This window comes from Terrapene carolina, unplaced genomic scaffold (assembly GCF_002925995.2).
Source record: "Terrapene carolina triunguis isolate 2854851 unplaced genomic scaffold, T_m_triunguis-2.0 Scaffold211, whole genome shotgun sequence".
In the NCBI taxonomy this organism is placed as follows: domain Eukaryota; kingdom Metazoa; phylum Chordata; order Testudines; family Emydidae; genus Terrapene; species Terrapene triunguis.
In genome coordinates this window covers 21,997,410-22,024,997 of record NW_020664562.1, presented here as the reverse complement: position 1 = coordinate 22,024,997, position 27,588 = coordinate 21,997,410, and the positions used below count along the sequence as shown (strand labels likewise).

The 27,588-nt window shown below is 44.5% G+C and overlaps 1 protein-coding gene across 1 annotated transcript in view; it reads right to left on the bottom strand.

The window, feature by feature from the left end:
• Positions 1-27,588, bottom strand: part of LOC112119094 (retinal-specific phospholipid-transporting ATPase ABCA4) — a 113,359-nt gene that overhangs the window by 58,915 nt on the left and 26,856 nt on the right. Inside the window, exons 7-16 of the mRNA XM_026655942.1 lie at positions 25,677-25,766; positions 25,022-25,262; positions 23,496-23,635; positions 21,995-22,111; positions 20,952-21,149; positions 10,232-10,437; positions 8,386-8,562; positions 5,912-6,134; positions 3,853-4,074; positions 917-1,121 (exon numbers count right to left, since the gene is read on the bottom strand). Coding sequence (XP_026511727.1) covers positions 917-1,121; positions 3,853-4,074; positions 5,912-6,134; positions 8,386-8,562; positions 10,232-10,437; positions 20,952-21,149; positions 21,995-22,111; positions 23,496-23,635; positions 25,022-25,262; positions 25,677-25,766 — 1,819 coding nt within the window. The remainder of the gene's footprint in view (positions 1-916; positions 1,122-3,852; positions 4,075-5,911; positions 6,135-8,385; positions 8,563-10,231; positions 10,438-20,951; positions 21,150-21,994; positions 22,112-23,495; positions 23,636-25,021; positions 25,263-25,676; positions 25,767-27,588) is intronic.

Sequence of the window (27,588 nt, the reverse complement as noted above, 5' to 3'; positions counted from 1 at the left end):
AATAACCCTCCACACTCTGAAGTTTGGCTAACCATTGCCACCTGCTTCAGCCACAGGCAGGGGAGCTACAGTATGTGTGCTGGAGCAGCAAATCCATTCAAAGGCGACCCCGTCGCTTCTACAGCTTTCAATGTAGTATTTCAATCATGTTTAACATGAGGCTAAACAACTTTTTTTAAGCTACAAGGACATGCTCTTGCCCATTAAATACTCACTTCTTAATTTGTACCATGTTGCTAACATCACACCCAGGATTCTCTATAAAAACCTTAAGAAACTCCTTAGGGAATGTTCTGACCATCCAGTCAGTGAGAAATACCATTTGTCTCCACAGGAGTTATAACCACACCAGAAGAAACAGCTGACATAAAGGGGCCACAGCACAGTAGTGAGTCAGGCCCTTGGAGTTTGTATTTTGTGCTTCAAAGTGCATTATCAGGGCTTAAACAGTTTCACTAGAGCATGTCAAAATTTTTCTAATGAAAAAGAATTTTGATGAAAAATGGCCTTTTCTGAGCATAAAAATTTTGCGAAAAGATTGTTTTATTAAATGTTCCCTTTTTTGACCAAAACCACCACAAAAATCTGTTTTCCTTTCTCCCCACCCTTTTCACTTGCAAAATGGAAAAAGGGGGGAGGGGGGGAGAAAAAGTGAGAAAAAGGTAATGCAAAAAAAAAAAAAAAAAAAAAAAGGTTCCAGACTGGATTCGATTTGTGGTTCATCTGGTCCAATATCCTGTGTCTGACAGAGACCAGCACCAGATACGTCAGAGGAAGTTGCAAGAAGATAGGCAGATGTGGGGTAATCTTCCCCCCCATTAAAGTCCTATTCTACTCCCTAATAGTTAGAGATTAATTTAGGACAGGGTAATTTACAACCACTACCACATATGAGTGGGAGATTGACATACTGTACCTGGAAAAACATTTTCAAGGTACCATGTGAGAATTCCATATAGCAAAGCATCAAAAAGCATCATCTCAATGGAGAAGAAAAAACTGTATTCATCTCCCTCCAGAGGACTGGTCCTGATATTGTCCCATTGTAGCCCAACACCTTGCTCTTCATAGCGTGACAAGTATTCTGTACCGAATCCAAAAGCCACTGGAGAAAGCAAGCTCTGGAATAAAGGTGAAATAACAGGGATTCAGGCAAGGGGAAAGCCCACATCAATAAAAAAATATTTTTTGAGTTGAAGTATGAAACTTGGTTGTGCATAGGAATGATCAAGAGGAACAGAAGGAGAGGGTTTTATTTTAAACACAATCTAAGGTACAGTAGGACTGGAAAGTCAAGTATTCGGTAAAGAACACTGGGACATCTGTAATTTCAGGACTGGTGGCAGCTCTACGAAGGATTTAGAGACAATGGTCCAAATTTAGCCCTGGCGTAAACAGGTTCAGCTTCCATTGACTTCAGTGGAGCAGCATCTGCTCACATGAGGGTGTAACTCATGTCATTTATTACCTCTCCATATGGAGATGATTTTGGCAGTTTGAGCTCATTCAAAAAGTGTCTTGTCAGTCTCTGGAGAATTAAATATATGTATGAAATAAAATGTAGGATGGCGGCTCAGGTCTCCTCTTCTTTACCAGGTGTACTGTACTCTCACATTGACAAGAGAGACAGATGAGGGCACAAGAAATACCAAGACAAAGGAATTATAGTGTGCATGGAGTGCCAGTGTCTGTGCAGCAGAAGGGAAAGTTCACAGGAGACCCAGCCTAAGCAAAAGCAAAACCACAACCCTCACCCTTTTGGGGTTTCCAATTGATTTACACAGTCCTTGTTCAACCAAACCAGCATAATCTCTGGCCATCATTTCCCATGGTGCACTGCAACAGCTCAGCGAGAAGGGACGCTGTGCTGCATCACAGAAGATGTAGCCTGGCTCAGCCCATACAGAATGGGGGCATGAGCCACTGTGGTTGGATCTCAATCAAAATTTTCAGTTTTCAGGTGAAATTTTCCCAGTTTTTGATTTTTTACAAAAAGTTTAAATTTTCCATGGGAAAATCACGCACACACACACACCCGATCCAGCTCTATTTCAGTCTGTGAAGCTCTAAACAAGCAACATAAACCCAAACAAAACACACAGGGCAACTCTTGTTTCGCCAGTGCTCCCCATCCTGGTTTCTGTCAGCAAGGGCTTGATTCCCTTCTTTTACACCAGTGTAACTCCATCGACTTCAGCACCCTAAATTCCTGTTAATGCTCCGGAGTTAAGGGCATTGAGCTCCTCACAGGATCAGTTCCTTGATCCAGTTTTATTGCCTTCATCTACAGAACCTGAAAATGCTCTATCCCAGGAGTGGGCAAACTATTTGGCCCGAGGGCCACATCTGGGTATGGAAATTGTATGGCAAGCCATGAATGCTCATGAAATTGGGGGTTGGAGGGCGGGGGGGGGGGGGGGGCTCCAGCTGGGGGTACAGGCTCTGGGATGGGGCTGGGGATGAGAGGTTGGGGGTGCAGGAGGGTGTTCTGTGCTGGGACCAAGAGGTTCGGAGGGAGGGAGGGGGATCAGGGCTGGGGCAGGGGGTTGGGCCACGGGAGAGGGTCAGGGGTGCAGGCTCCAGGCAGCGCTTACCTCAAGCAGCTCCCGGAAGTAGCGGCATGTCCCCCATCTGGCTCCTATGCGGAGGCGCAGCCAGGCGGCTGGGTGCACTGCCCGGTCCACAGGCACCACTCCTGCAGCTCCCACTGGCCATGTTTCCTGGCCAATGGGAGCTTTGAGGGCGGTGCTTGGGGCGAGGGCAGCATGTGGAGCCCCCTGGCTGCCCCTATGCGTAGGGGCCGGAGGGGAGACATGCTGCTGCTTCTGGGAGCCATGCGGAGCCATGGCACACACGGAGTGGGGCAAGCCCCCAGCTGGAGCACTGGAGCGGGGCAAATCACAGACCCCACTCCCTGATGGGAGCTCGAGGACCAGATTAAAACGTCTGAAGGGCCAGATGCGGCCCTCAGGCCGTAGTTTGCCCACCCCTGCTCTATCCCGTGCAGTTAGAGAGCCTGATCTACAGCAGAGTTAGAGGACCAGTCAAACCACTGTGCCAACAATTGTAATACAGATGGGACCATAACTGTATTCTGCAAATCAAAGGAGTTGCATTTGAGGTTCTGGATTTGGCCCATATCTTGTTTAATTGAGCCCCAAATTTTATTTATATAAACACATGCACTTTTTAAAGGTTGGCAAATGCTCACAGGAATACAAATGTTTTCATGAAAACAGCTTTCAGTGAATTTAAAAGTCAGTTAAAAATCATGTTACAATAGCTCTGTCGCCCTTGTGTTAAAATACAGTTGGCATATTTAAATCTGAAATCATTTTAAAATGATAATTTGCATCTTCACCACTTCCTCTGTTTATTTACATTTTGCACCTATTTGTTTCAAGCTGGTTGCACTTGCTGGCTCTCCTGCAGCAGCGCACTGCAGCGAGGTACAGGTTGCAAACACTGCAGGGGCATGTCTACATCAAAAAGACTAGTTTTATTGAACTTTTAAAAAAAAAAGCCATATAAACCTTTCTAGTGACTAGGGTTTGTCAGAGGCTTCTTCCCCTATGATAGCTAACTGCTCAGCCTAAATTACTTGATAGTGTCCCTCTGAGTCAGGAGTAACTCCACTGAAGTCAGTTGAGTTTCCCCAGTGCAAAACCAGCGAGAGGAGGGAGGACGGTGGCTCAGGTCTCTTCCTCTTTACCAGGTACTGTACTCTCAGTTACTCACACACTAACTAGAGAAACAGAGACAGGGGTACAAAAAGTCAAGACAAAGGAATTCTACAGCCAGAGAGACCCTGAGGTCATAGATTTTCATAGAGGGAGGCAAAAGGCGCCTTACTGCCATAATCTTCAGGTTAATAGTCATGCGGTCCTGCCAAGCAAAGCAGACGACGTGGGGCAGGTAGAGGGTGAAGTAGATGACTCCGCTGCAGGCAGCTGCCAAGTTAGCTTTGGAGAAGAAGGTGCTGAGCAAGAAACACTGCATGATGGTGGCTGTGGTGAACGTCAGCAGAAACAGAAGGAGGATGAGGGGATTGCTGTAGTGAAGCACCTTGCCACACTGTAACCAAAGGAAACCAAATGAGTTCAGGTACAATGCTGTCTCACAAGCTAGCAGCAGAGCTCAGAACTACCATTGGTACCAGAGCTATAATGGTTAATCAATTAACCACTCTACCTAATCTATTTAATCGGTCTCTCCAGACATTTTTACCACAGCATCTGAGGGCTTTACAATTAAAAAAAAAAGTCACAGCCAAAGTAAGGCAGTGGTCTAATTTCATCCCTACTCATTGGCTCTGAGGCACCTGGTATTGTCACTAGTCTCACTGGTTGCCCAGCCCAGAGTTCTATTTGATGACTCTCTGTTGTCTTTGTAACAGACGAAAATCTGATGTTCTCCCTCTGCATTCCTCAAAGGAAAGTTCCCTGCAGACATTACAACCCTACAATTCCAAGTGAGACATGTCTGCATGGAAACCAATTCTGTTAAAATACAATTGTCTGAACTGTCAGAACAATTTCCCATTGTTCTCCCTGGGAGCCCCACACCGGAGAGAGGTTGTGGGGAAAGTTGGCCGACAGACATTTAAAAAGAAAAGCTAGTAGGCAGATTATAAAGTACTATATTCTGCACCTGAATTACATTCCCATTCCCAGAGCCTGTGAGGGCTGAAGAGGATGACTAAGATCTCCCAGAATCCTTTGTGTAGAAAGTAACCCACTGGATGAACTTGTGTTGACCTTTCTTCTTTAATGCTTTTGAATCTTTAATGTCCCCTCTCACTGAAGAGTGTGGTTTCAGCTGACTGTCAGCTTACTCCTAGAGGGAGAAGGGCTGTTTTTTTCCTTAAGAGCTGGTCTCCACACAATTTTTGTACCAGTAGAACTAGGCCAGTTAGAGGTGTGATTTTTTTACCAATAGACTTATACTGATGCAGCCCCTACTGTGCAGTTGTACTGGGATAGCTAGTCCCCAATGGTAGCAGAACAATTATTTTGGTATAAGCACATTTATAGTGGTATAGCAGCCTCCACACTAGGAAGGTTGTACTACTTTAACTATACCAGTACAGTTAAAGTAGTACACCCTGTGTGTGTGTAGACAAGCCCTAAGATTGCAAATACACTGGGAGAGCTTATAAGGACAGGATTGATTAGAGAGGGCAGCCTGAATTCTGACTCTGTATTTGTAACAATTCACTGGGGAAAAAGTCAGGCAACTCTTCCCTGCCAGAACAGCACCCATTAAGGAACCAACCAGCTCAGTTAAAGAAGAGTTATTCTATTGTCTAGAAAAGGGTTGGATGGCGTTGGAAACTGGGTCCAGTTCTAACATAAACCACTTTGAAAAAGCAGCAATTTTGAGACTAAGGAGCCAGGAGAGTTCTTGCCATGGAGTGAGGGATAGATTAGGCTTGAGTCAGTCCCTGGTGCCTCTCTCCCCCATTTGTGATAGTGTCCTAGTTTCAAAGCAGACAAGCACGGCCTATGATAAATGACTCAGACAGTGAATGAAAAGATTAGAATTCCTCAGATTGAGATCTTCTACGTTTGAAGCAGTGATACTTATTGAAAGACTTGCCCTGTATACTGGAAATGCAACAAATGGAACATGACCTGTCAGTGTAATCAGGCCTGACGCATCCTCGTGCAGACAGTCTTACAATAAGTCTCATTAGTGAATTTATCTCTCTCTGTCTCTGCCAAGTGCTGATGCAGCCTGGAGGACTGCTTACAAGAATGAGCATTCTACGTGCTAAAATCAGAGTAGGCCACCAGTGGTTCTGGTCTCCTTATGTATAGCTATTGTTTCTTGATGGACAGCTAATATCAACAGTGCAAACGTGAACTGCAGGTTTGGGGCTTTTTAAAGTCACTCCCAAGCTAATCCTTACCGTAATTAGTGCTGTTAGGAGAGACACGCTCACAGACATCATGATGAAGCTGTCTAGGAACCAGGTGTACCAGATAACCCCATTAGTAACTCCCCGGTTCTTCATGGCTTCTTTCAGTCTCATTTCCTTCTCCAGCACAATGCTCTTCACTATCATGGAGACCGAATAGATCCAAGCCAGCACCATGAAGATAGGGAAGGAGCGGTTCAGGGTGATCATGAAGCTACCCATGCAGGGAGAGAGGAGTGAGTGAAATGCAGGTAAAGCAGGCAAGGGTTGGGATGAAAAGGAAGGAAGAAAGGGAAAAGGAAAAAGAGGGATAAAGAATTCTTTGCACTTATTATGGCTGAGCATTTCAAAGGAGCCTAAGGTTAGGCTTCTCTGAAAATCCCAGTCTAAGAGTGTAGTAACAGCTCTCAAAGAACTTTACAAATAATGAATTAAACTTTGCAGCCCCCACCCCCAAGGGCTAGGTGTTATCTACATTTTACAGATGGGGAAACCGAGGCACACAGCGGTTATGAGACTTGCCCAAGGCCACTGAGTCTGCGGCAAGGTACAGATCTCACACCACACCTCACTTTCTGAACACTGTGCCATGCTGTAATTATTATAACTTGCAAAGAACGTTTTGAGACAGATGCTAATCGTAAGAAATGAGTCTTCCGTGTGTTATATCTTTGAAATGTTTCCCCAAGTTTAATTAGCAAATAAATCAATAAATATTAACTACTAAAAGCAGCCAGATGCTATGTTGAAATGCTGTATGCAAAACATCATTCTTGGAAAGTCTTGAGCCTGTCACAGATGGTCAGTGTTAGCAGTTAGCTAACAAAATCTGCACTACTATGTCAGACAGCTGGAGGGCTCCCTCTCTCTGTTAACATTGGGTCAATTTTAGGTCACAACCTGGAACCTTTTATGCATGGCTGCCATAGTTTTGTCCCTCATCCCTACAACAGATATTAGCAGTAAAAGGTAGCCATGGAGAATACATTTAGGATGACCATGAGCTACGATAAAACACGTTTCCTGCTGGCATCTCTTCACATGTGTTATGAGGTGAGAGTAGCATTATGTAAGATATCTGACTCTCATTTTGCACCAGTTTCATGATGGTGACATTTGAATGAAACTGACCAAAAAGCCAGAGGGAGCCCCTCGCCACCTTTCCCCCTCATTTCTTTCTGTATGGGGAGAAGCCTGGGACTCTAAAACTCAAAGGAAGAGACATTCTTCAGGAGCAGGACAGTGCCAGTCAGCAAAACAGGCAGGAAAACATCACTTTCCTGCCGAAAACTTCCAGAGAGCAACCTGGTCTGCTAAACCAAAATAAAATGCTTTGTTGAGGCAGGCTGGGAAGGGCCTCTTGCTTTTGCCTCTTGTGGGACCTCTGGTCCCCAGATTAGCAAGCATGGTCCCAGTGTCAACCCAAAAGCAGCATACCTCTTCCAAAAGGGCCTAGCCATCTTATTTAACTAGGTTCTTTGAAGGGGCTACGACTAAACGCGGTCTCTCTGTGGGATTTTCTGTAATTGTTGCAGACCTCAGGCTATGTCTACACTTAAACCGCTACAGCAGCGCAGCTGCACTGCAGTAGCGCTTCAGTGTAGACACTCCGTACAGTAACAGAAGGGGTTCTTCCGCCACTGTAGGTAATCCACTTCCCCGAGAGGGGGTAGCTAGGCCAATGGAAGAATTCTTCTGTCAACCAAGCGCTGTCCACACAGGGGGTTAGGTCAACCTAACTACGTCTCTCGGCGTGGGGATGTGTCATACCCGCGAGAGACATAGCAATGCCAATGTAGCTTGTCAGTATAGACCAGCCCTCAGCAACCTTTGCCTGGTTTGGGTTTCTACAGCTGCAATAAGCTCTCTTGGTGAACTCCCCCATGATAACACAAATGATATACCTCCCTGAAATCAGCTGCAGTGTTAGTGAGGGAGAGAACAGCACTATTCATGACATGAGATTCCTGGAAGTCGGACTGTGCATGATTCAGAGCCACAGTGTTATGGGGAAATGCTCTCTGTGTGAGTCCATTTTAATCATCAAAAAAGTTCATTTAATTTTAATTGAAATCTTCTTTTCCCCCTCCAGATCTCACAGGCTCAGCTATGAACTGTGCAAATTTTTATGTGCCTCGAATTTCCAGGCATTCTCCTGCTGCTATTAAAGTCAATGGGGTTTTCCCGCTGATTTCAGTGGGAGCAGGATCAGACTCTTCAGTCTCCTTTCTTAAAGTTCCAAAGTACTGGACTTTTTCTGCTTCTCCAATTTCCTTATCTGTGTTAACCAGGGAAGCACATCCCTGGCTCCTTGGGGTATTTCACTAATGCCATAGTCCTGGGATTTCTTTCTGACTTTTAAACAAGATCAAAGGCAAAAGCAGTCAAGCCTCCTGAAAATCCACTGTCTCATCCAGCCACCCGATTAGTTATCAGAAATAGGATCACTAGCTGCTCTTACTCACATATCATCTACAAAGCAGGGATACGGCATTTGCTGCAGGTAGATTCCTGATGGCACTTCAGCGTTGGTCTGGGTCTTTATAATCCCATGCTCAATCATGTCTTGCAGATACGCAAACCCTCCCCAGATGTAACGTAAATCATCCACTGGGTCAGCTCTTGGACCAGGATCCCAGTACCTGGGAAGTAAAAACACATGGAAATCACTCAGGCAGGCAGGCACTTTAAGATGGAGAACACTTAGCGGAGAACTTCCCGGGGGCTCTACCCAGTGCTGTTCCTTCCAAGTTATGGCTGTCAGGCGCCGCTGCTTGAGAAGGGGTCAGACGTTTATGATTCAGAAAAATTAGATATTATTTTGTTTTTTAAGTTTTCTATGTCGTTCTGTAATACAGTAATTTTGGCCAAAAATGCATAAAGGGGGTTCAAAATAAAACAGCAATTATATATTGCAGTGTGCCAAATTTGTTCAAAATGTTTCTGGTATTTATGGATTTGTTTTGTTTGATTTAAAAAGTATTATGGCTTCAACTAAATGGACTCACTCTCAGCTCCCAGTAGCCTCTGTAAAACCTCAGCTTTTTATTTTAAAAGTTCTTTTCTGGATGTTGAAGGCTTTGAATGGATTTGCTCCATTACGTGTGTGACCTTTCAGCTTCTATCCTAAAGATCCAAGTCAGATGACTATTTCATTTGTCCGGAATTTAAGCTTGTGACCAGGCCTGGTCAAAAATTTTCCATCTATGCTGGTTTTTTAATGGAAAATTGGATTTCCAACTAAATTAAATCTTTCACAAAACATATCTGCTTTCTGCAGAAACATTTACTTTTTTTTGTCAAAATATTTCAGCTGAAGTCTTTTCATTTTCAGCTAAAATCTTTCAATTTCTGAGTTTTCAGTGAAAACTCACAATTTTGTGTGGAAAAATCCAATGAAAGCAAACTTTTTTGGGTTTGTCAAAAATTTCTGCAAGGGTGGAAAAAACCCTCGGACCACTTCTCCTTGTGACACCGGGAGCCACAGTTTTCAGTAGCTGTTACACACCTCTAATGTGAATAGCCCTTTCTTTAACCATTATAGTATTTTCAACCACAAGTGCTCAAAAATCATGCGTCAGGCCCCAAAAACTCCTGCGATTGGCTTGCCAAGTGGCATTGGAGCATTTAGATATCATGTTTTCAAGTTTTTCTCTGCAGTCATGATGTCTAGAAACTTGCTTTTATTTAAACTGAAAGCTGAGACTCTCAGGTAAATATGTGATTCCAGCATTGGCAGCTTTAGGAAAACTGCAAATATTATGTGACTTGACATAAAATCATATGCGCTGGTAACACTGCTTAGAAACTCCCAGCTCATATATAAGTAGTCTCAGAAAACATGTGTGCTAAAACTTTAAGAAGCAAATCCAAGGTGGCGGAGGACTCATGTACAGCAGCAGCAGTGTATTCTGCTGCATAGGGGGAGAAGATTGGATGTGCATGTCAAGTTTGGCAACATGCAGGGGGCAGAAGGGGAGGAGATAAGTAGAACTCCCTGTCCACTCCCTACATGAGGAGGTCACCTAAAGACCTTGTGCAGGCTACTCCAGCCATCAGAGTCCTCCCTTCTATCCTCTCCCGCCTGCCCAGCCCCTGACGCAGTTGCTCAGTGCCAAGCACTAGGGTCTGGATATGACTTCTGCTCTGCGTTATGCATGTGAAACACCACTGAATTCAATCAGCTCTCACATTTGTATTTGAATGCAGACTCTGACCCACCCTCTGGCTCCCAGAATGTTGGAGAGGGTTCCCATATTTTGCATTACTGGTTCAATGGCAGGCGCAGCTGAGGAAAGCAGAAATCATCACCTGTCTTTGATTTTATTTGTTTTCTCCACTGCATCTATATCCATCCGGATCTTGTAGTTCACATGTGGTGGCAGCTTGCTGGCCCCAGAGTGTATGTCAGGGAAGACTACTCCAGCCCAGAATTTGTTTTCCTCCAGCAGATTAAGAGCTTGATGAGTCAATTGGGTTTCATCAGCATGACCTTCAAATTTATCCAGGGTCAAGCACTGCAGATAATCACAATGGTGACAACTTTACATTTACAGTAGCAGGGGTTATACACTGAAAACACACATCACTGGTTCGCAATGGGGCAAGAATGTAGGTTAGTTAACTTTGATAGTAGATGTCATTTTTCAGCTTTAATACTTGTATTGAAATTGTGCCTAAAACTGATTTTTCCTCCCGCTGAAGACTCCTCACTTGGTCCAATTCTTATGACAAATTCAATACACACAACCTTGTTAAAGACAACTGAAAAAATGCAGCAACCACCTTACAACCTTATAACTAACACAATAAACCGAGGAGGGAGGGATTGACTGAAGTAATCATGAAACACATTTTTGGAGACAGCTCATAAAAGCAAGTGTCTTGACATCAAGATAAAGAGAAGAGAACACTAAAGCTGCAAGCAACCCTCATCTCTATAAACAAACACAAACAGAGGAAACATTTTGAACCTACTGCCTGGAAAACGAGGATTGCACCCACCAGGAGGGCAAACAAAACTACCAGCTAAAAACAAGGGTGGAGGAGTATTCACCACCTTAGCCCTTTGCAGGATTACAGTATCTAGTGAAAACCAAAGCCCATATCTGATGGTAAGATCACAGCAAAACAAGGTTAAATAATTAAAGTTAAATAATTGCTTTAAAATGGAGCAAACACTAGAAAAATATTTGGGGGGAAATCACAGCAAACCATCAGATAAACACTGATGAGGAGCTGGTATCAGTTTAGAGGGATAGAGGAAGTAGAATTGTTATTCTCTTTAGTGTTTTAGGTGTCTTAGGGTACGTCTACACTTACCTCCGGGTCCGACGGCAGGCAATCAGTGTTCTGGGATCGATCCCGGAAGTGCTCGCCGTCAACGCCGGTACTCCAGCTCAGCAAGAGGAGTACGCGGCATCGACGGGGGAGCCTGCCTGCAGCGTCTGGACCCGCGGTAAGTTCGGACTAAGGTACTTCGAATTCAGCTACGTTATTAACGTAGCTGAATGTGCGTACCTTAGTCCGAAGTGGGGGGGGAGTAGTGTGGACCAGGCCTTAGTAGCCACACACTGAGTTTCTGAAAAGCTGTATTTCTGCCATGGTAGTTCTCCTGCAAAAAGCCAATGGCTAATATAACTGGCATGGGCTGTTGAGTTAGGCTGCTTTTGTCGACAGTAGCAGCAAGGTTTGCCCATCTTTGATTTTCATGGAGCATATTTGCAAGTACTGTGAGTACCTGAGTTAATTTTTCAAATAGGAATTTAAAAGAATTGTGCCCACAATTTTTTTTCTCATGAAAAACCCTGTATTTGTACAAATTGTGAGGAGATGTCAAACAAAAATCAAACGTGCTGGTTTGCATGTGCAAGTGCAGATATTTTATGCACGCTAAAAACGAGGGGGCAGATTGTGGTAGTAATTTACTGCCCTCAGCTGGGGTAGTGTGAAGCAGCCATGCCCCAGGGCAAGCACCAGGAGGCACCTAAGGATACAGTGATTCCTAGAGCCCCCTGGTGATCGGGGAGAGCTTGGCTGCTGATCTGCCCCTTTGGAGCGTGCACGTATGCACCATTCCGCAGACCTGGATGATGTGGGGGAATGGGGCCATGGCTCCATCGCCTCCTTTTTGGCGTAACTTACCCCCAAGGCGGTATTAGCAGGCGCTCTGTAGTGCAGGGACTGCAGTTCTTCTGGCCCCCACATGGGGGGGGCACAAAGAGTGGGAGGATTCCTTACATGGCCTTCCCTGCCTTCTTTATATATCTGCACAATCTGGCCTTTGGGCACAATTTTGGGACTGGGTTGAGGCCCCTTTGAAAATATAGCCCTTGAAGTGAAGAGACAGCTGAATAAAATGCATGTGACAGCCAGTAGGCCCCGCTCATATGTCTGTCCTAGCCTGCTGGTAGCAATAGCCTAGCGACAGCAGGACTTGAAGCATTACCTCATTGCGTCGTGGAACAATGACAAACTGTGACCCTCTGGACAAACGTGAAAAAGCCCTCCTGGATCCCGCCCTATTCTGGCATGAGGGGTGCCTACAACAGTCATTGATAATCAGAGTGTGTCTTCCCACTTCAATGGGAAGCTAATAATTGTTGGCGGGAGGGGGAAGGGCACATCAGAGCATTATTACTGTCTTTCCTTCAGGTGCATTGAGAACACACTGCCTCCCGCACCAGGGTTGTAAACTGAGAGATCCCCATCCACTGCCTACTCCTATCTGAGACAGTGCCACAAACCTGCCAGTCTGGAGATCTGTGCTGTTTGAGATCCAGCCCTACAGCCTATTCAATGGAGAGATGGCAAACCCCATTCCCAGAACAGCAGAGAGAAAACTGCCACAAGAATCCATGATCTGCTATACCTGTGCGATTTATCCCATTGGAGGGGTCAATCAGGACCCAGGTTCTCTGACGTGACCTATAGTGTAGGCCCCAACAGATGAAAGTCTCCAAATCCCACTAACCAACCCACAGAGTCCCCCAGTCTGAACACTTTCCACTCTTCAAAATAATGCCATTGTTTTAATTCCCCCCCCCCCCCTCAAAAAAAAGTATTTGATCAAATAACCATAACTTCAGGCATTTGTGACACTACAGATATCAAGATATACTAGAGGCTTCTCAGCTAAGCAGCCAAGGATATCTCATGGCTCTAAACAGCAGCAAGATATTTAGGAAAAGCTTAGATTAAATCAAGTGATAAAGTAAGACGATCAAAAAGCTGTCGTCACAGGTTCAGAGCAGCTTGTTAGCCACTGTATACGTGCTCAGGCATAGGGGGCAGGGCGTGGGGGAAGAGAAGGAGATATTTATTTGCATGTTAGGAGACAGTGCTCCTCAGACAACTTTATCAGTCATGCTGATTGACTGAATATGTATTTCATCATTTTACCTAGTAGATGCAGGAGCAGTAGAGTCACAGTTGCCCAGACAGAGAATATTTGATAATACAATGAATATTAAAAATGCAGCTCCTATCCCTGCCACTGCTTAGGGCACTGAACAACACTATAAAAACGAACAAACATTCTGGTTTAACTGAACTCTGCATACTTTAAACATGTAAAACAACGAGGGGGGTGTCAAGAAAAGAAGGGATCAAGTTTTGGGGGGGAGAGAAATGAGGGGTCAAGGGTGGTTATGAAACATACATTAGGAAAGAGTGTTAGTTTAAGTACTGGTTAAAAGAACAAAGAGAGGGTATGAAATGGATGTCACAGGGGAATGAGTTCTACACCAGTGGGCTGTCATGTTTGCTTTCTACCCTCAAATATACGCTTTCTGCCCAGAGATCCCTTAAGGTTCGATGGTGTGCGTGTGCATAGAAACCCATCACAACAAGGATGCAGATCCAGGATGAAGCTAGGACCTACACCACTCAGTCACTTTACAGGCAGCCAACATATGGTAAAGAATGCAGCATGGGTGTAACCTGATCCACAGGTGAAAGTAAGTCGGTACGCCATACCGGCAAGAGCCGGTTTGCCGTACTGGGGCAGCCCGTCTTCCCCAGGGGGCAATTTAAAGGGCCTGGGGCTCCCAGCAGGGGCTGGAGCCCCAGACCCTTTAAATTGCCACCAGAGCCCCATTGCTGGAGCCCTGGAGTAGGGCTGTGGGGCTCTGGGGGCTATTTAAAAAGTCCGGGGCTCCCGCTGCTTCTACCACCCCGGCCCTTTAAATAGCCACAGAGCCTCACCACCACTACTCCAGGGCTCCGGCGGCTATTTAAAGGGCCGGAGCGGTAGAAGCAGGGGAGCCCTGGGCCCTTTAAATAGCTCCTGGAGCCCTGGGCTGCTGCTGCTACCCCGGTGGGGGGGCACTTACCTTACAGGGGGGGCTGGGGCTGGCTCTGACTCCCTTAGCCACGCCCCTTCCGCCCTAGGCCCCGCCCCTTTCGGGGGCCGGAGCTGGCCCCAGCGTACTGGTAAGTCACTGGACTTACTTTCACCCCTGACCTGATCTCAGTTGCACAAAATGGTGCACAAACACACTGCTGCAGTCTGTAAGCTGTAAGTAATGGAGCAGCTCTGCCAACAGCCCTGCTGAAAGGAATTAGTCCTCACGCCTCAGTCATGAGGGCATCTGTGGCTGTTGTGAGGTCACCCTTACAGTATAAATAAGGATGGGACTGTACAAACCACACAGCTGGCACTGCGGTTAGCACCGAGCCTCCATGGAGTGGGTGTGAGAGAAACTGATGCTAAATGTTTGGGTTGTTTCCTTTGGTGGAACTGCACTCAAGTCATGCAGAATGAATCTACAATGTGGCTTGGGAGCAGGGTGCGCCCTACTGGATCCACTGTGCCATTTTTACTAACACATAACAACATGCACCTAACTGGCACCCCAGACAAGGGCCTCAGAGTGCTGTGCACCGCATTCTGTTGGGCATGGAAACTTGGACTCTGTGCAGACCTTGACTAGACAGGGGAAATTCTCTCAGAAATTCAAACTGCCGAACAGTTGGGCTGGAAGAGTTGGAGCTACAATGTAGATGAAGCCCCAGAGGCTGGAACTGTTTATACAACCTGCTTTCAGGCAGGGCCGGCTCTGGCTTTCTGGCCGCCCCAAGCAAAAAAACCCCACGGCGGCCAGAACAGCAAAGCAAAAAAAAAAAAAACCTTCGGCGTGGCCGGAGCCAGGGTGCAGGGGGACTCCCTGCCCTGCAGATGTGCCCCGGCTAGCGGGGGTGGGGGAGGGAGCAGGGGGAGAGAGAAAAGGGGAGCGGCCAGGGCTTCAGCGGGGCGCTGCCACGCGGCCCCTCCTGCTGAGCCCCCTGCCGGGAAGGCTCCGCACCGCTCCAGTCGGCTGGGAGGGAAGGACGAGGGCTGCCCTGCCGGGCTTGCTGCAGGGCGCTCCTGTCCTCCACGCCGCTGCCCCCTACAGGGCGGCCGGAGCGGAACAACAACAACAACAAAAAAGCGGCCGTGCCGCCCTAGGATTGGGCGGAATGCCGCCTCCTACAAGCTGCCACCCCAAGCACCGGCTTGCTCGGCTGGTGCCTGGAGCCGGCCCTGCTTTCAGGAGATTTTAAAACAGTAATAAAAATGGTTTTGGCCACCAGACCTTTCTCTATACTAGCACTCTAGCTAGTATAAAACAGTTTCTAATTTTAATTTTGGGGGAATCTCCCCAGTGTCAACAAGGCCCATACACGTTTTTGACAGTTAAAGGACAGCTCATTGATAACACAAAGCAAAGAAACCCTGGACCCCATCTGGAAAACACTTAGCCATGTGAGTGTTTGCAGGATTAAGGCTCATATTGGTACTTTTTGCATAATAGTTTCTCAGCTGTTTGTGTATTTGTTTTATGTTTAACATAGCAACTCATGTTAGTCAGCCATTTAATGAATTGGCTGTCATTGATTTCATTGATATCATCATCTACCTTCATTTTGCAGTGTAATGGGTTTGTGACTAACCCGCTGTCTCCACTGAACATCAGCTAGCTAGCTCATCAATAAAGGTTTACTCTGCACTTCATAATGCAGTGTCTTCTTCCTCAGTCTCTATTGTCATTGAGAGAGATATTATTATTACCACATGCACAAGGCACCATATCATCATTATATGTACTATAACTTTGGAGGAACCCTGTCCATTTTACGTTTACCGGCCACCTTTGCTATAATGAGAGAAAGAGATTGTGAATTCTGTAAATGACAGAGTTAGCAACCTGGAAAATTACAATCCCATGTTTGTATCTTGTGCCTCTTAACTCCAAAATCAGTGAGACTCTAGCATAGAGAGTAGCTATATTTAGCCTCTAAATTGACTGGGAAGAAATGTATTCAATTACCTCACTTCACAGAATGCCAAGAGGCTAACTTGTTTGATTTTATCTTTTTGATCATCTCTTGCAGGTCAATAACCAACAATTACTCTACATCAAAGTGCTCATAGAGACAACTTGTTATTTAACTGGCAGACATCTTTGAAATGTAAAGACTCCTTTGTTTAACCTTTCCATCTTGTGAATTATACTTCGCTTTTTAAAAAAAACCTGAAGAATGCTTGTAACAGAATTAAGGTTCTTACGTTACCATAGCTGATAATATTCCGAAAGACTATTTTACATTTAGGGGTTATGTGTGATAATATTTTTTTAATTGACAATAAAACAATAAAAGAGGCACTTAAACCACCAATGTTATTACTTTGTAGCTTTGCACTTGGATAGCATCTTTCATACAAGTATTGTCAAGTGCTTTAGAAACATTAATTCATATAATGTGCTCTACAAACTTTAATTAAGCAACACAACTTCCCTGGTAGGTATTATTCCAGGTGGGGAAACTGAGACACAGAAATGGCCTGCTTTTCAGGTGGGAATAGAATCCAGGTTGGGTTGCCCAGCCCAGATTGGAATAAATATTTCTCTCTGAGTGTCATGATATTTTAGTCCATTGAAAAGAGATTAAGTAGAAGCCAGAAGTCCTGACTCCCATACCTTTGCTCTAACCATTAGATCATGCTACCTCTAACATTAATTATACCGAAAAGAAACAGTAACAGACGGAGAGAATAATTTGTGCATTTGTGTCACTATGATAGAATAAGTTCATTTTCTGTTTGACCCTTCTTATTTCATCTTATCTCTAAATACCACTGGCTCTGTGTAAATAGCAAACTTAAAAGACACTAGAATACAAAAGTACATGATTGCCAGGCACAGCTACTGCCTTGGCTATGAAAGTTCCAGTGCAGGCCCCGCATAGAGCAGAGTATTGCAGTTCAGCATGCATGATAAGTTACTCGGCTAACACACTGCAGAGAGCAGAAGTAAAGTTAATACAGTACGGTCATATGCCAAAGCTTCTCTCTCCCTCTGTTGTGATAGCTAAAGATAGGACAAAGCTGATTAGGCCTTCACTTCCTGCCTTCTTCCATAGGAGAGACAGTCTTTCTTTGTAGTTAAAGCACAGGACTGGGAATCAGGAGACCTGGGTTCTGTTCCTTGCTCTGCTACAGACTTTGTGTGTGACCTTAGGCAAGTCATACTCACTTAGCCTCTCTGTGCTTCAGCTTTCTTAACTGCTAGTGGTGTTGTAACATGTAATTAACATCTGTAAGGCACTTACAGATCCTCAGGGGGAAGGTAATATAAACAGAAGTACTAAGTATTATTACCATGAGCAATGGCTTCAGATTGTCAGCCCTATTCTGCCCCAGGGTTGAGCCCATCATGTTTATCTGTGCTCAAAAATTTACAAATCAGAGTCTGTATTTTATTTCTTTTTCTTCCTTTCTCATTAAGAGCCCACCCCACCCATACCCATCTCCTGCTTAATTCCAGATAGCCTTATTTACCCCTATTGCCTGCACCCAGGAAGCTAGAGGCCCATATCAAGGCCATTCCTAAAAACCCTGGGGAAGTAATTGACCCACCCTTCAGCCTGGCCCCCATGACTGAAAGTAACACCTTTGCATGACTTGTTAGTTTAGTGAATGGGATTTTGAACCTATCATTAAGCTTAGATTGCCCAAGTCAAATCAACTTCTGATTATAATGCTTCTCAAAGGACCTGCCTGAGAATGTGTCATGTTACCTTTAGCTCTGGAAGTGAAAAGAACAGATATGGGCTATTACACAGCCATCGGCATATCACTGGGAAAGGGAATGTAAAGACACTATTAGCTCTTTATTTATCTAACAAAATTGCACCTAACTTTCTCTTTGGTGCCTATGGGTGGCCTCAAGATAGTCCTAGAGAATGGAAGCTCTAAGACAAAGAAATGGTACAGAGCCATATTTTCAGAAGGGACTACTGATTTTGGGTCCCTTTGTTTCAGGGCATCTAGACTGAAACACTTTGGGCACCCCAAAATGGAAACCATTTTAGAAAATGTGGCCATCAGTCTCTCTGCTAGTTCAGGTGTGATAGTTTGTCAGCATACCATACCCAAGGTGTAGGGGTGCTTTTATAATCTGAATTACAACATAGCATGGAGACATCCCTTACATGAGAATAATCCACAATGGTGCTGCTGCTGTGTTTGGACTGATTCCTGTAGAATACAGTGTTATATTTTTTTGAGGGATAATGAAATCTGATTGAGAAGAAGCAGAGCTGGGCAGTTGCATTCTCTTAGCATGACAGTCTGAATTGGAATTCCTTATGCACAGGATCATATATAAACCTCTAGCTAGAGCCTTCAGATTACTATTGTTTGGGAAATATTTGTAACATTCTGTTGTATTTGCAATCTTTAAATATAATTATAATTTTGGTTTTATTTCAAAGCTTTCTGCTCTGAATCCCTGTTACAGAGAAGTCCCATAGAATTTAATAGAAAATGATGATTCTATAGAATCTTTGAACCATCCTATATATTTTAGAGAATTATACAGTACCATGGATGGTCAAAAACCAATAGAAAGAAGATCACTCTCTGTTAAATTCTAAAAATTTTAGAGCAATTTCTCTAGAACCCCATTGGTTGATTCCCAGTAGACGCTAAAGGATTTTTTCATAAATGAAGTGGCTCTGGGTCCATTATAGAGGACCATCTGAATGGCTTTTTTAATGTTTTTCTCTTGAGTGTGTGATGTAACTGCACCACACGTAGAGCAAGGTGAATGAGAGGAGGGGAAGAGGTAGGCTTCATAGGGACAAGGCACCTGGACAATCTTTAGAACATAAGCTCCTCTGGGTAGTCTGTAAAATGTTTGGAAAGCAGCTAGCACTTTATGGTTGCTCCCATGTATAAATAATACTAGCAATGAGGAGGAGGGCACAGTGGTTTGGTTATTTATATAGACAGTAGGGAGGGAGAGTTGATTTTGGTAGTTGTCCTAAGAAAAAGGCAAAATAATGAAATAACCCATATGTTAAATGAAACAAAAAAGAGGTAGGAGTTGAATAAAAATGAAGCAAAGTGAGGTTTTAAAAAAAAACAAAAAGAGAGGAATAAAAATAAGAATTAAACTGGTAAAAACCAAATGATTTTGAGTTCATTAAGAGAAAGGCAAAGAGCTCAGGGTTAAAAACAACAACAGGAAAGAGAATTGACAACGAATTATCACCTTGTGTTTTCATGCTCTCCCTGCCCCTCCCAGATACATCCATGGTTTGTATGTTCTCATTAGGTGATAAACTCTTTGGGGCAGGCACCTGTCTGTTTACCTATCTCTAAGGGCTTGTCTACACTGGCAATTTACAGAGCTGCAACTTTCTCATTCAGGGGTGTGAAAAAACACCTCCCTGAGCCCAGTAAGTTTCAGTGCTGTAAAGTGCCCCTCCTGGAGGTGGGTTTTTTAGAGCGCTGGGGGAGCTCTCTCCCAGCACTGTGCTGCGACCACAGTGCTTTGACGTTGCCAGTGTAGACTAGCCCTTAGTGCCTAATGCATTGGGGGCGGGAGGGCTGTAGAAAGGACACTAATGCCTCACACTTTTAGCTGATAGCTTTTTTAGCATCACCTGTGGCCACAATGATATTAACTTTTGTTTTTTATCTAAAGGAAACGCATTGGTATTGTACAGTGATGAATTTCCAAGAGCTAGTATTTCTTTTTAAATAAGAAGTAAAAGGAAAAGAGTCACTGAAATTGTGGTTTGTCTCAGTGCAAAAATCATTTTGAGAATGAAACTGTTGTAGATTCTAAAAGATTTAGCAGGCACATCAGGGGTAGGCAAGCTATGGCACGCATGCCGAAGGCGGCACGCGAGCTGATTTTCAGTGGCACTCACACTGCCCGGGTCCTGGCCACCAGTCCGGGGGGCTCTGCATTTTAATTTAATTTTAAATGATGCATCTTAAACATTTTAAAAACCTTATTTACTTTACATACAACAATAGTTTAGTTATATATTATAGACTTATAGGAAGAGACCTTCTAAAAACGTTAAAATGTATTATTGGCACGCGAAACCTTAAATCAGAGTGAATAAATGAAGACTTGGCACACCACTTCTGAAAGGTTGCTGACCCTTGATCTACATAAACAGTAGTTTCTAGGGAAGAGAGTCCAGTAGTTTTTTTCCTGGGTTCCATTCTAAGCTCTTTTACCGACACACCATCTGACCTTGGGCAATTCACATGAGGCTTGATCCAATGCCCATTAAAGTCAGTGGAAACATTGACTTTCAGTGAGCCTTGGATCCGGTGGTTAAACTCAGGGTGGGATTTTCCAAAGCATTCAGAACCCTGCTCCCTCTGAAGCCAATGGTAGGCCTTCTGAAATTCCCACTCTGTGTGTGTCACTTGCCGCTTCTGTAAAATGGCTATGATGACATTTTTCTGTCTCCTGTGGATGTTTCCAGACTCAACTAATATTTTTAATAAAGCATGTGGGGATCATCAGATGAAAGTTTCCCTATCAGAGTAAGGCATTTATTCTTCTGTCCCTTTATTATTTTAAAACAAGTAAGGTGAAATAACTGAAATACCGTGTGATTTAAATCTCTGTCTTAGCACCCATCACCATAGCATCTAAGCACTGATGGTGATGCTTTGATGTATTTTCTCTATAAGGATTTCCATTGGTGCCCATCACCATAGTAAAAGTGCCAACCTTACCTCCAAATACTGATTAAATAAACGCAAAGCTTGGTCTGTGACATTGAAGATATTCCGCCAATCAAAGTCTGCCACACCCTCTTCGCGGTTCTCTGGACATCCATTATGGAGAAAGTTGATCACATCTTCAGCAGTTAAACCTTCAGCACCCAGCTGTCCATTCAAGAAGTCTCTCACCGTGGGGTTCTTCAGAGTGTTCTGGGAAGCACATCAGTTCTGATTTACTACATTGCTCTTTATGTGCTTTAGAACAAGCCCACTCTAGCTAGAAAGGTTTCATGCCATCCTACTGAGTCCCCAATTAGTGGGAAAGGGTAGGCCATGGAGTTATGTCTGTAAAGGGGCATCTAAAGGGGAGAGTTACAAGCAACAGATCCTTGTTTGATCCTTGGAATAAGTCTAAAAACACCTGATCCACATGCAGAGAAAACAGCTCTCAAACAAACACAGCATTTCTCAATATGAATTTCTCTTCATATTTAAGCTACATGAGTTACTTAACAGTTTGCTCTGGACTTTAGGGGACCCAGCATATTGATCCTTTTGCCAATGTAAATAGTAACTTTTGCAGAATCCTTCCTTGCAGGCCCCTATATAGGGGACTTTGCCAGAAGGGAGAGGACATGGCTACAGAGCTGCTATCCCCAGCTGCCAGAATGGACCTTGGGGCCAGGGGCAGCTGGGGGCAACTTAGAGCAGCCCTGAGACTTCTCTAAGTTGTGCAAGGGATCAAACCAACTCTGGCTGACCCAAGGCTCAGGTGGGTGTAAAAGAGGCATAATACCATCTTTCCTTTTCATTTCCTGCACCAAGCAGAGCTTAGCTAGACCTGGGGATCAGGGCCAGTGTCTTCATAATGCAAATCAGACAAGTCTGCAAAACAAACCGAGTGACCATAGACCCATAGGTTCTTAGGAATCATAACATTGCTTCATGCAAAGGTTGTGCTTCATCCAAACTTTCCAAGTTAACTCTCCTATCCCCTATGAAAGGAAGCTGAAGGGCTGCTCTAATCACAGTTCCCCAGCCAGGGCACAACATACTCGGATCATATTCATTTGCAGGCTGCTTTGAAAGAAGTGCCACAGCTGAGGTCCCACTTCTTCCCAGGCTTTGGTCAACAGTCTGAGGCGCTCAAGTTCTTCAAATGTGGAGTTTGCCTGAGGCATTAACAACCAGAAAGGAATATCAATATGTTAGTGAGAGAACCTAAACACATACAGACCAGATACATGCAGTGATGCTGACCCCCGATGATTTGTAGCAATCTGTGGCTTACTAATGTCATCTAATTTAATTACAATAATTCAATAAACATGATAGAAGAGACATTGTGGCAATGGAGTGTGACAGAAAGAGTGCGCCTCACAAAGGGCATTCCTTGAATTCTATTAGGCTCATCCAAAACTCCCACAGCACATTTCTTCTGTGTGTTTAACAGAAGCAAGCGTGACTAGATAGATGGATAAATCTATTTATATAACCCTCCTCCCCCAATCGCAATAGTGACTGCACACTTCACAAACATTTATTTATTCCTAACACCCTGTGGAGGACAGAAAGTAGATGATGTTTTCACCCCTCAGCTCATAGAGAGCCGATATTACTACCCAGTTTTACCAATGGAATCACAGAGAAGTTTGCCACAGCCTGCAGCAGAGCTGAGATTTAAATACCAATCCCTTGAATCCCAGTCCAGTGTCTGAACCACAAGACCATCCTTCCTTTCCATTTGCCGCTGGAGCAGCCAGCCTGCCCCCTTCCCCACACCCCATATAATGTTCTGCTCTCTTCTCTGCCGTTCCTAATCAGTGTTAAAAAACGGGTCCAATACATCTCTTTTTCTGAGAAGAAAGTTGAAACTTTGTTCATCATCACTGAAAAAGACTTCTCAGGCCAAAGAATCTTCACAGAACTACGGGTAATTTCCATTATCCTGACTCATTTACAACTGGTTTTCCTTTGCCATCGAGACAGAATAGTTTCAGGCTTGCAAAGAGGTAGTGGGCCAAATTCTGATCTGGTATACACGAATACAGTGTTTCTCAAACTTTTGTACTGGTGACCCCTTTCACACAGCAAGCCTCTGAGTAAAACTCCCCCTTATAAATTAAAACCACTTTTTAATATATTTATCACTACTATAAATGCTGGAGGCAAAGCGGGGTTTGAGGTGGAGGCTGACAGCTCACGATCCCCCATGTAATAACCTTGCTACCTCCTGAAGGGTCCTGACCCCCAGTTTGAGAACCCCTGCACTAATATAATCCCACTAACGCCTAATTCCGCTACTGTGAGAGGAGACTCAGCCCCGCTCTTCCAATTACCCTTAAGTATAATCTTAACCTTGATGTCATTGGTTTGAAATCTCTGAATTTCAGGTCTCAGCGAATGCCACAATTTCTTCCTTCCTATGATGCATTCTAGACATCAAAGCAAAAAGAACTCTGTGAAGAAAAGGTCACGAGGGCAAAATGGTTGTGTTATTCTCTGGGGGGATAGCTGGTTAAAAATACTAGTTGTGTATATATCAGAATCTCTTACATTCTTCAGTATTTGCTTTACAGCAGGCGAATCAGGAGCAAAGAGGATTTTTCCCATCAGCAGGGGCTTCACAGCACTCCAGGCTATTTTGGTTAAAGGGTTTGATTCCATGCTCTGGATCAATGCATTACAAAAGGGTGCTGCAGGAAGAAATTAGAACAGATGTTATGTAACCATACCCACGCTCTATTGTTTATAATATCCTGCAGGCTTCAGTCTACCCATATTACAAATGCAAACCGCTTTGACTCTGGGGTCTGAACAGGCTACTTTGTGCTGTCCCTAAATAGACACACTGTAGCTGAAAAGCAACAAAACAATGTGGGATCTCAAATACATCTTTACCCAGGGGAAACAAGTGGCAAAGTTTGCTGGCAAGATCAGGGGGTAGCCGCGTTAGTCTGTATCCACAAAAACAACAAGGAGTCCAGTGGCACCTACAGATTTATTTGGGCATAAACTTTCATGGGTAAAAAAACCTCACTTCTTCAGATAAATCTGTTAGTCTTTAAGGTGCCACCGGAAAGTTTGCTGAGTAGATTTTAGGGCTGCAAAACAAAGACACAAAGCAGTTTGGAAGCTGAGACACATTGAATTTCAATATTTGCTAGTTTTCATTCATAGGACATTTCAGATGGCAGGAAACGAGAGAACCCACCTGGATCCCCTCTCTCTTTTCTAACATTTATAGTTTTTCCTCCAATGATGTAGCTCCTTTGTATTGAATTGTACATAGTTATTTCTATGCCTGCCCATGGTAGTTTAATCCACACATGGTACTAACAGGAGGTGAATCCAAACTAAAAGCCCTGGGACTGAACACCCTGAACTCTGGAAAAGTTTGCAACTGGATCCTAAGATATAACTCGGTATTAAACTCTCTGTGTAAACAATTTCCATCTTATGCTTGCATTTAGCACAGTCATTTAGCTGGATAGCATTTCTTTTATCTGTTCCCTGACCAAGGCAGCAGAGTACTGGGCATGTGTAGATAGATCTATAATCCTTGGTGGATATACATTCATAGAGAAAAAGGGGAGTTAAATGGCAGCAGGGTTTAGGGTAAAATACAGAAAGGATCCTATAGCAGCAAAGCTCAGACCCTGGGGTATAACTGACCCAATAACAATATCACTAAGTGTTCCATGTTCTATTGGACAAAAAGATACCCAGCACCAGTTATGATACAGCCAGGGGCGGCTCTATGTTTTTTGCCGTCCCAAGCATGGCAGTCAGGCAGCCTTCGGCGGCATGCCTGTGGGCGGACCGCAGTCACGCGGATTCGGCGGCGTTTCTGCGGGTGATCTGCCGGTCCTGCGACTTCGGCGTACCCGCCACCGAATTGCTGCCGGAACCACGGCACCGGCGGACCTCCTGCAGGCATGCTGCTGAAGGCCGCCTGACTGCCGCCCTCACAGCGACTGGCAGGCCGCCCCCCGCTTGCCGCCCCAGGCACGCGCTTGCTGTGCTGGTGCCTGGAGCCGCCCCTGGATACAGCTGTTAAGGTACAGCAGAAATAGACTTACTGGTTGTATTGTCATAAAAATACATGGATTCCTTCTTGGTGGAGTCAACTCCTAGGAAGGCTTTGTAGTTATTATCTTCATACCAGTTGAAGGAGAATATTCTGGAACCACTTCCCTCTGGATAGCCACAGAGAAGATTAGACAAGGTGCTCATCAGGTGGCTGAAGGATTCTGGCCCTCCACCTTGTACAAACGGTTGCAGAACCAACAAAAGGTCCTGAATGCTTGGCCTTCTGGCTAGCTGTAGCAAAACAAGACTTCTTTATTAACAGCAACCCTCCATGAGAAAACCAAAATGGGTAGGACTTGATTGTGCCCAGCCCTCCTGGTGGTGAGCAGTGGGCCCTGAAGGTACCTTCTCCTCTTTTATCCCACACTGTCAACAAGACAGTTTCGGTGCTTGTGCTCTTCTGCCCTATGGAAAAAGGCTGTCATGGTTCATAGACAATGAAGTTTATACCCATATTTATGGTGGGGAAAGAGACTAAGGATGTATTTTCCACAGATCGTCACTCCTTGACCATTCCACTGATGTAGTCTGGATTCTTTCAGATAAGTCAGATGTTTGTGAGACAAACTGATGGACCAAACAAGGGCAGAGGAGAGCTATGCACTGCCAGAACCAGGTGATTCAGTTCATTATCAGATTGCTTACCTCTCGCACTGCTTGAGACACATTAGACAGCACTCTCCCCCAGGATCTCAGGTCAACACCTTGCGACTTACTGTCTAGAACAGTGGGAAGCTGTGATTAAATTAAAAATAGAGATGAAATGAGTCCAGTGTCTACTGAACAATGGTGTCTACTACCCAGTTACACGACAAGGAACGGAAAGCTCTGTCTAAAGGGCTGTAGATTCTCCTTTACCTCAAGTGGTAGGAGTCTGTTTTTGAGCAGAAGGTTCAGAGTTCTGTCCCAGCTATTGACTGTACAATCCTGGAGGGCTACAATTTATTTACAAGTGTGTGGAGGGGGGAGTCCGAGTAAAGTAACTAACTGCTCTAACTCTCAATGGGATGAAATGGCCATGGGGCACTGAAAACAGCTGGAGATATATGTGGTGCATGATAGTCCCGGCTACATCCCTTCCCTCTGCTTCACCAGTAGCAAGTATAGCGAATGGCTTAGAAGCCCCCGTCAGGCGCTTTGCATTGGGGTTATCCTCCTGGAGCAGTAGAAATGGCTTTTAGGCCAGATGATGCCAGCGGTGTGGCACAAAGCCGCCCTCCTGCACTGGTGTATCTAATTCGCTCTCCTTCCTCAGGCTGCTGTTTTCTTTAGGATTACAACAAAATATAAAGCTGGTCTTTTAAATTAACTATTAAACTTTATAATCAGGCTGTCTCTTAAAAAGGTTCCTTTGGAACTGCATGTCATACTGCTTTCCGACCCTCTGCTCTTCCTTTCAGATGGCAGTAGTTAAGAAAGCAGAAGAAGCTGCAGATAACTAACAGGGAATCACAAAAGTAGCAGTTTCATGGAAAGCACATGCTTGTACCTTAACATGTCAGGTACAATGAATGGAGGAGCTTGCTACAAAAACTGCCTCAAGTTATGTTTTCACTTTCCCCTGATGCCTCCAAGAGCCTAAAAATGGATACAACTGTGAAACGCCAGAGAGCAGTCTTTTCTTCTTTGAAAGATTTTGCAACACTGAACAGCAACCAGTGAAAACAACAAAAAGCTAGCAAAGTTCCTCCTAAGCAAACAGAAAAGAGCCCATGATAAGAACCCTACATGGAAACAGCTTTCATTAGCCAGAGGAGAAAGGGAGAGAAATTGTCACCTCCTCCTCCATAGTACACAGAGCAATGCGTGTGTACGCTAATTACGATTTTTAAATATTTCCAGCATTATGTATCTGATATGATTCATAGATCTCAGAAAGCCTTCTAAATAGATGTGCTCTGGAATGACTGAATGATTCACTAGGAGGCAAATCCTGCCCCATCAACATCCTCCTACATTACCACAGCATGGGGGTGAGACAGGATTGGCGGGGAGCGGGGCATGTGCAGGCAGTGAGCTTCTCCCACCCCAAATATCATACAGCACAGTTCTATAGCAGCTTACTGCACCCCAATGTACTAGGAGCTGCAGCACAGAGTGGGATGGAAATCTGCCCAAACATTTTCAGTTTCACTGGGAGAGAAAGTGACGTCATTAGAAAATGGAGCCCTTCAGAATGGAAGGGATTCTTTGAGCCAATACAGGGCCCAATTCTGGAAACCTTACTCCCAATGGGCTGGCTGACTCTGCACTGCCTTGTACTCCGTGCAGTCATTTACTTCCGTGCAAAGTGAGTGTGAAAATGGGTACAAGTGAGAATTCTCCATTCACATAGGAGGAAACGACTAGAAAAAGTGCCTGGCAGTGGACAATCAAGTCCAGTGAGTAGGGCTCACTTACATGAGAAGTTCTAGGAGTACAAACTTAGATACGTGGTGGGTTATGTTGTACAAGTGTAACCACAGGGCCATATAATACAGAGTGGCCTAAAGCAGTGAAGACAAACAGAGCCAGTGTCAAACTCACAGATATTCTTAATCCAAGTGGTTCCATGTTA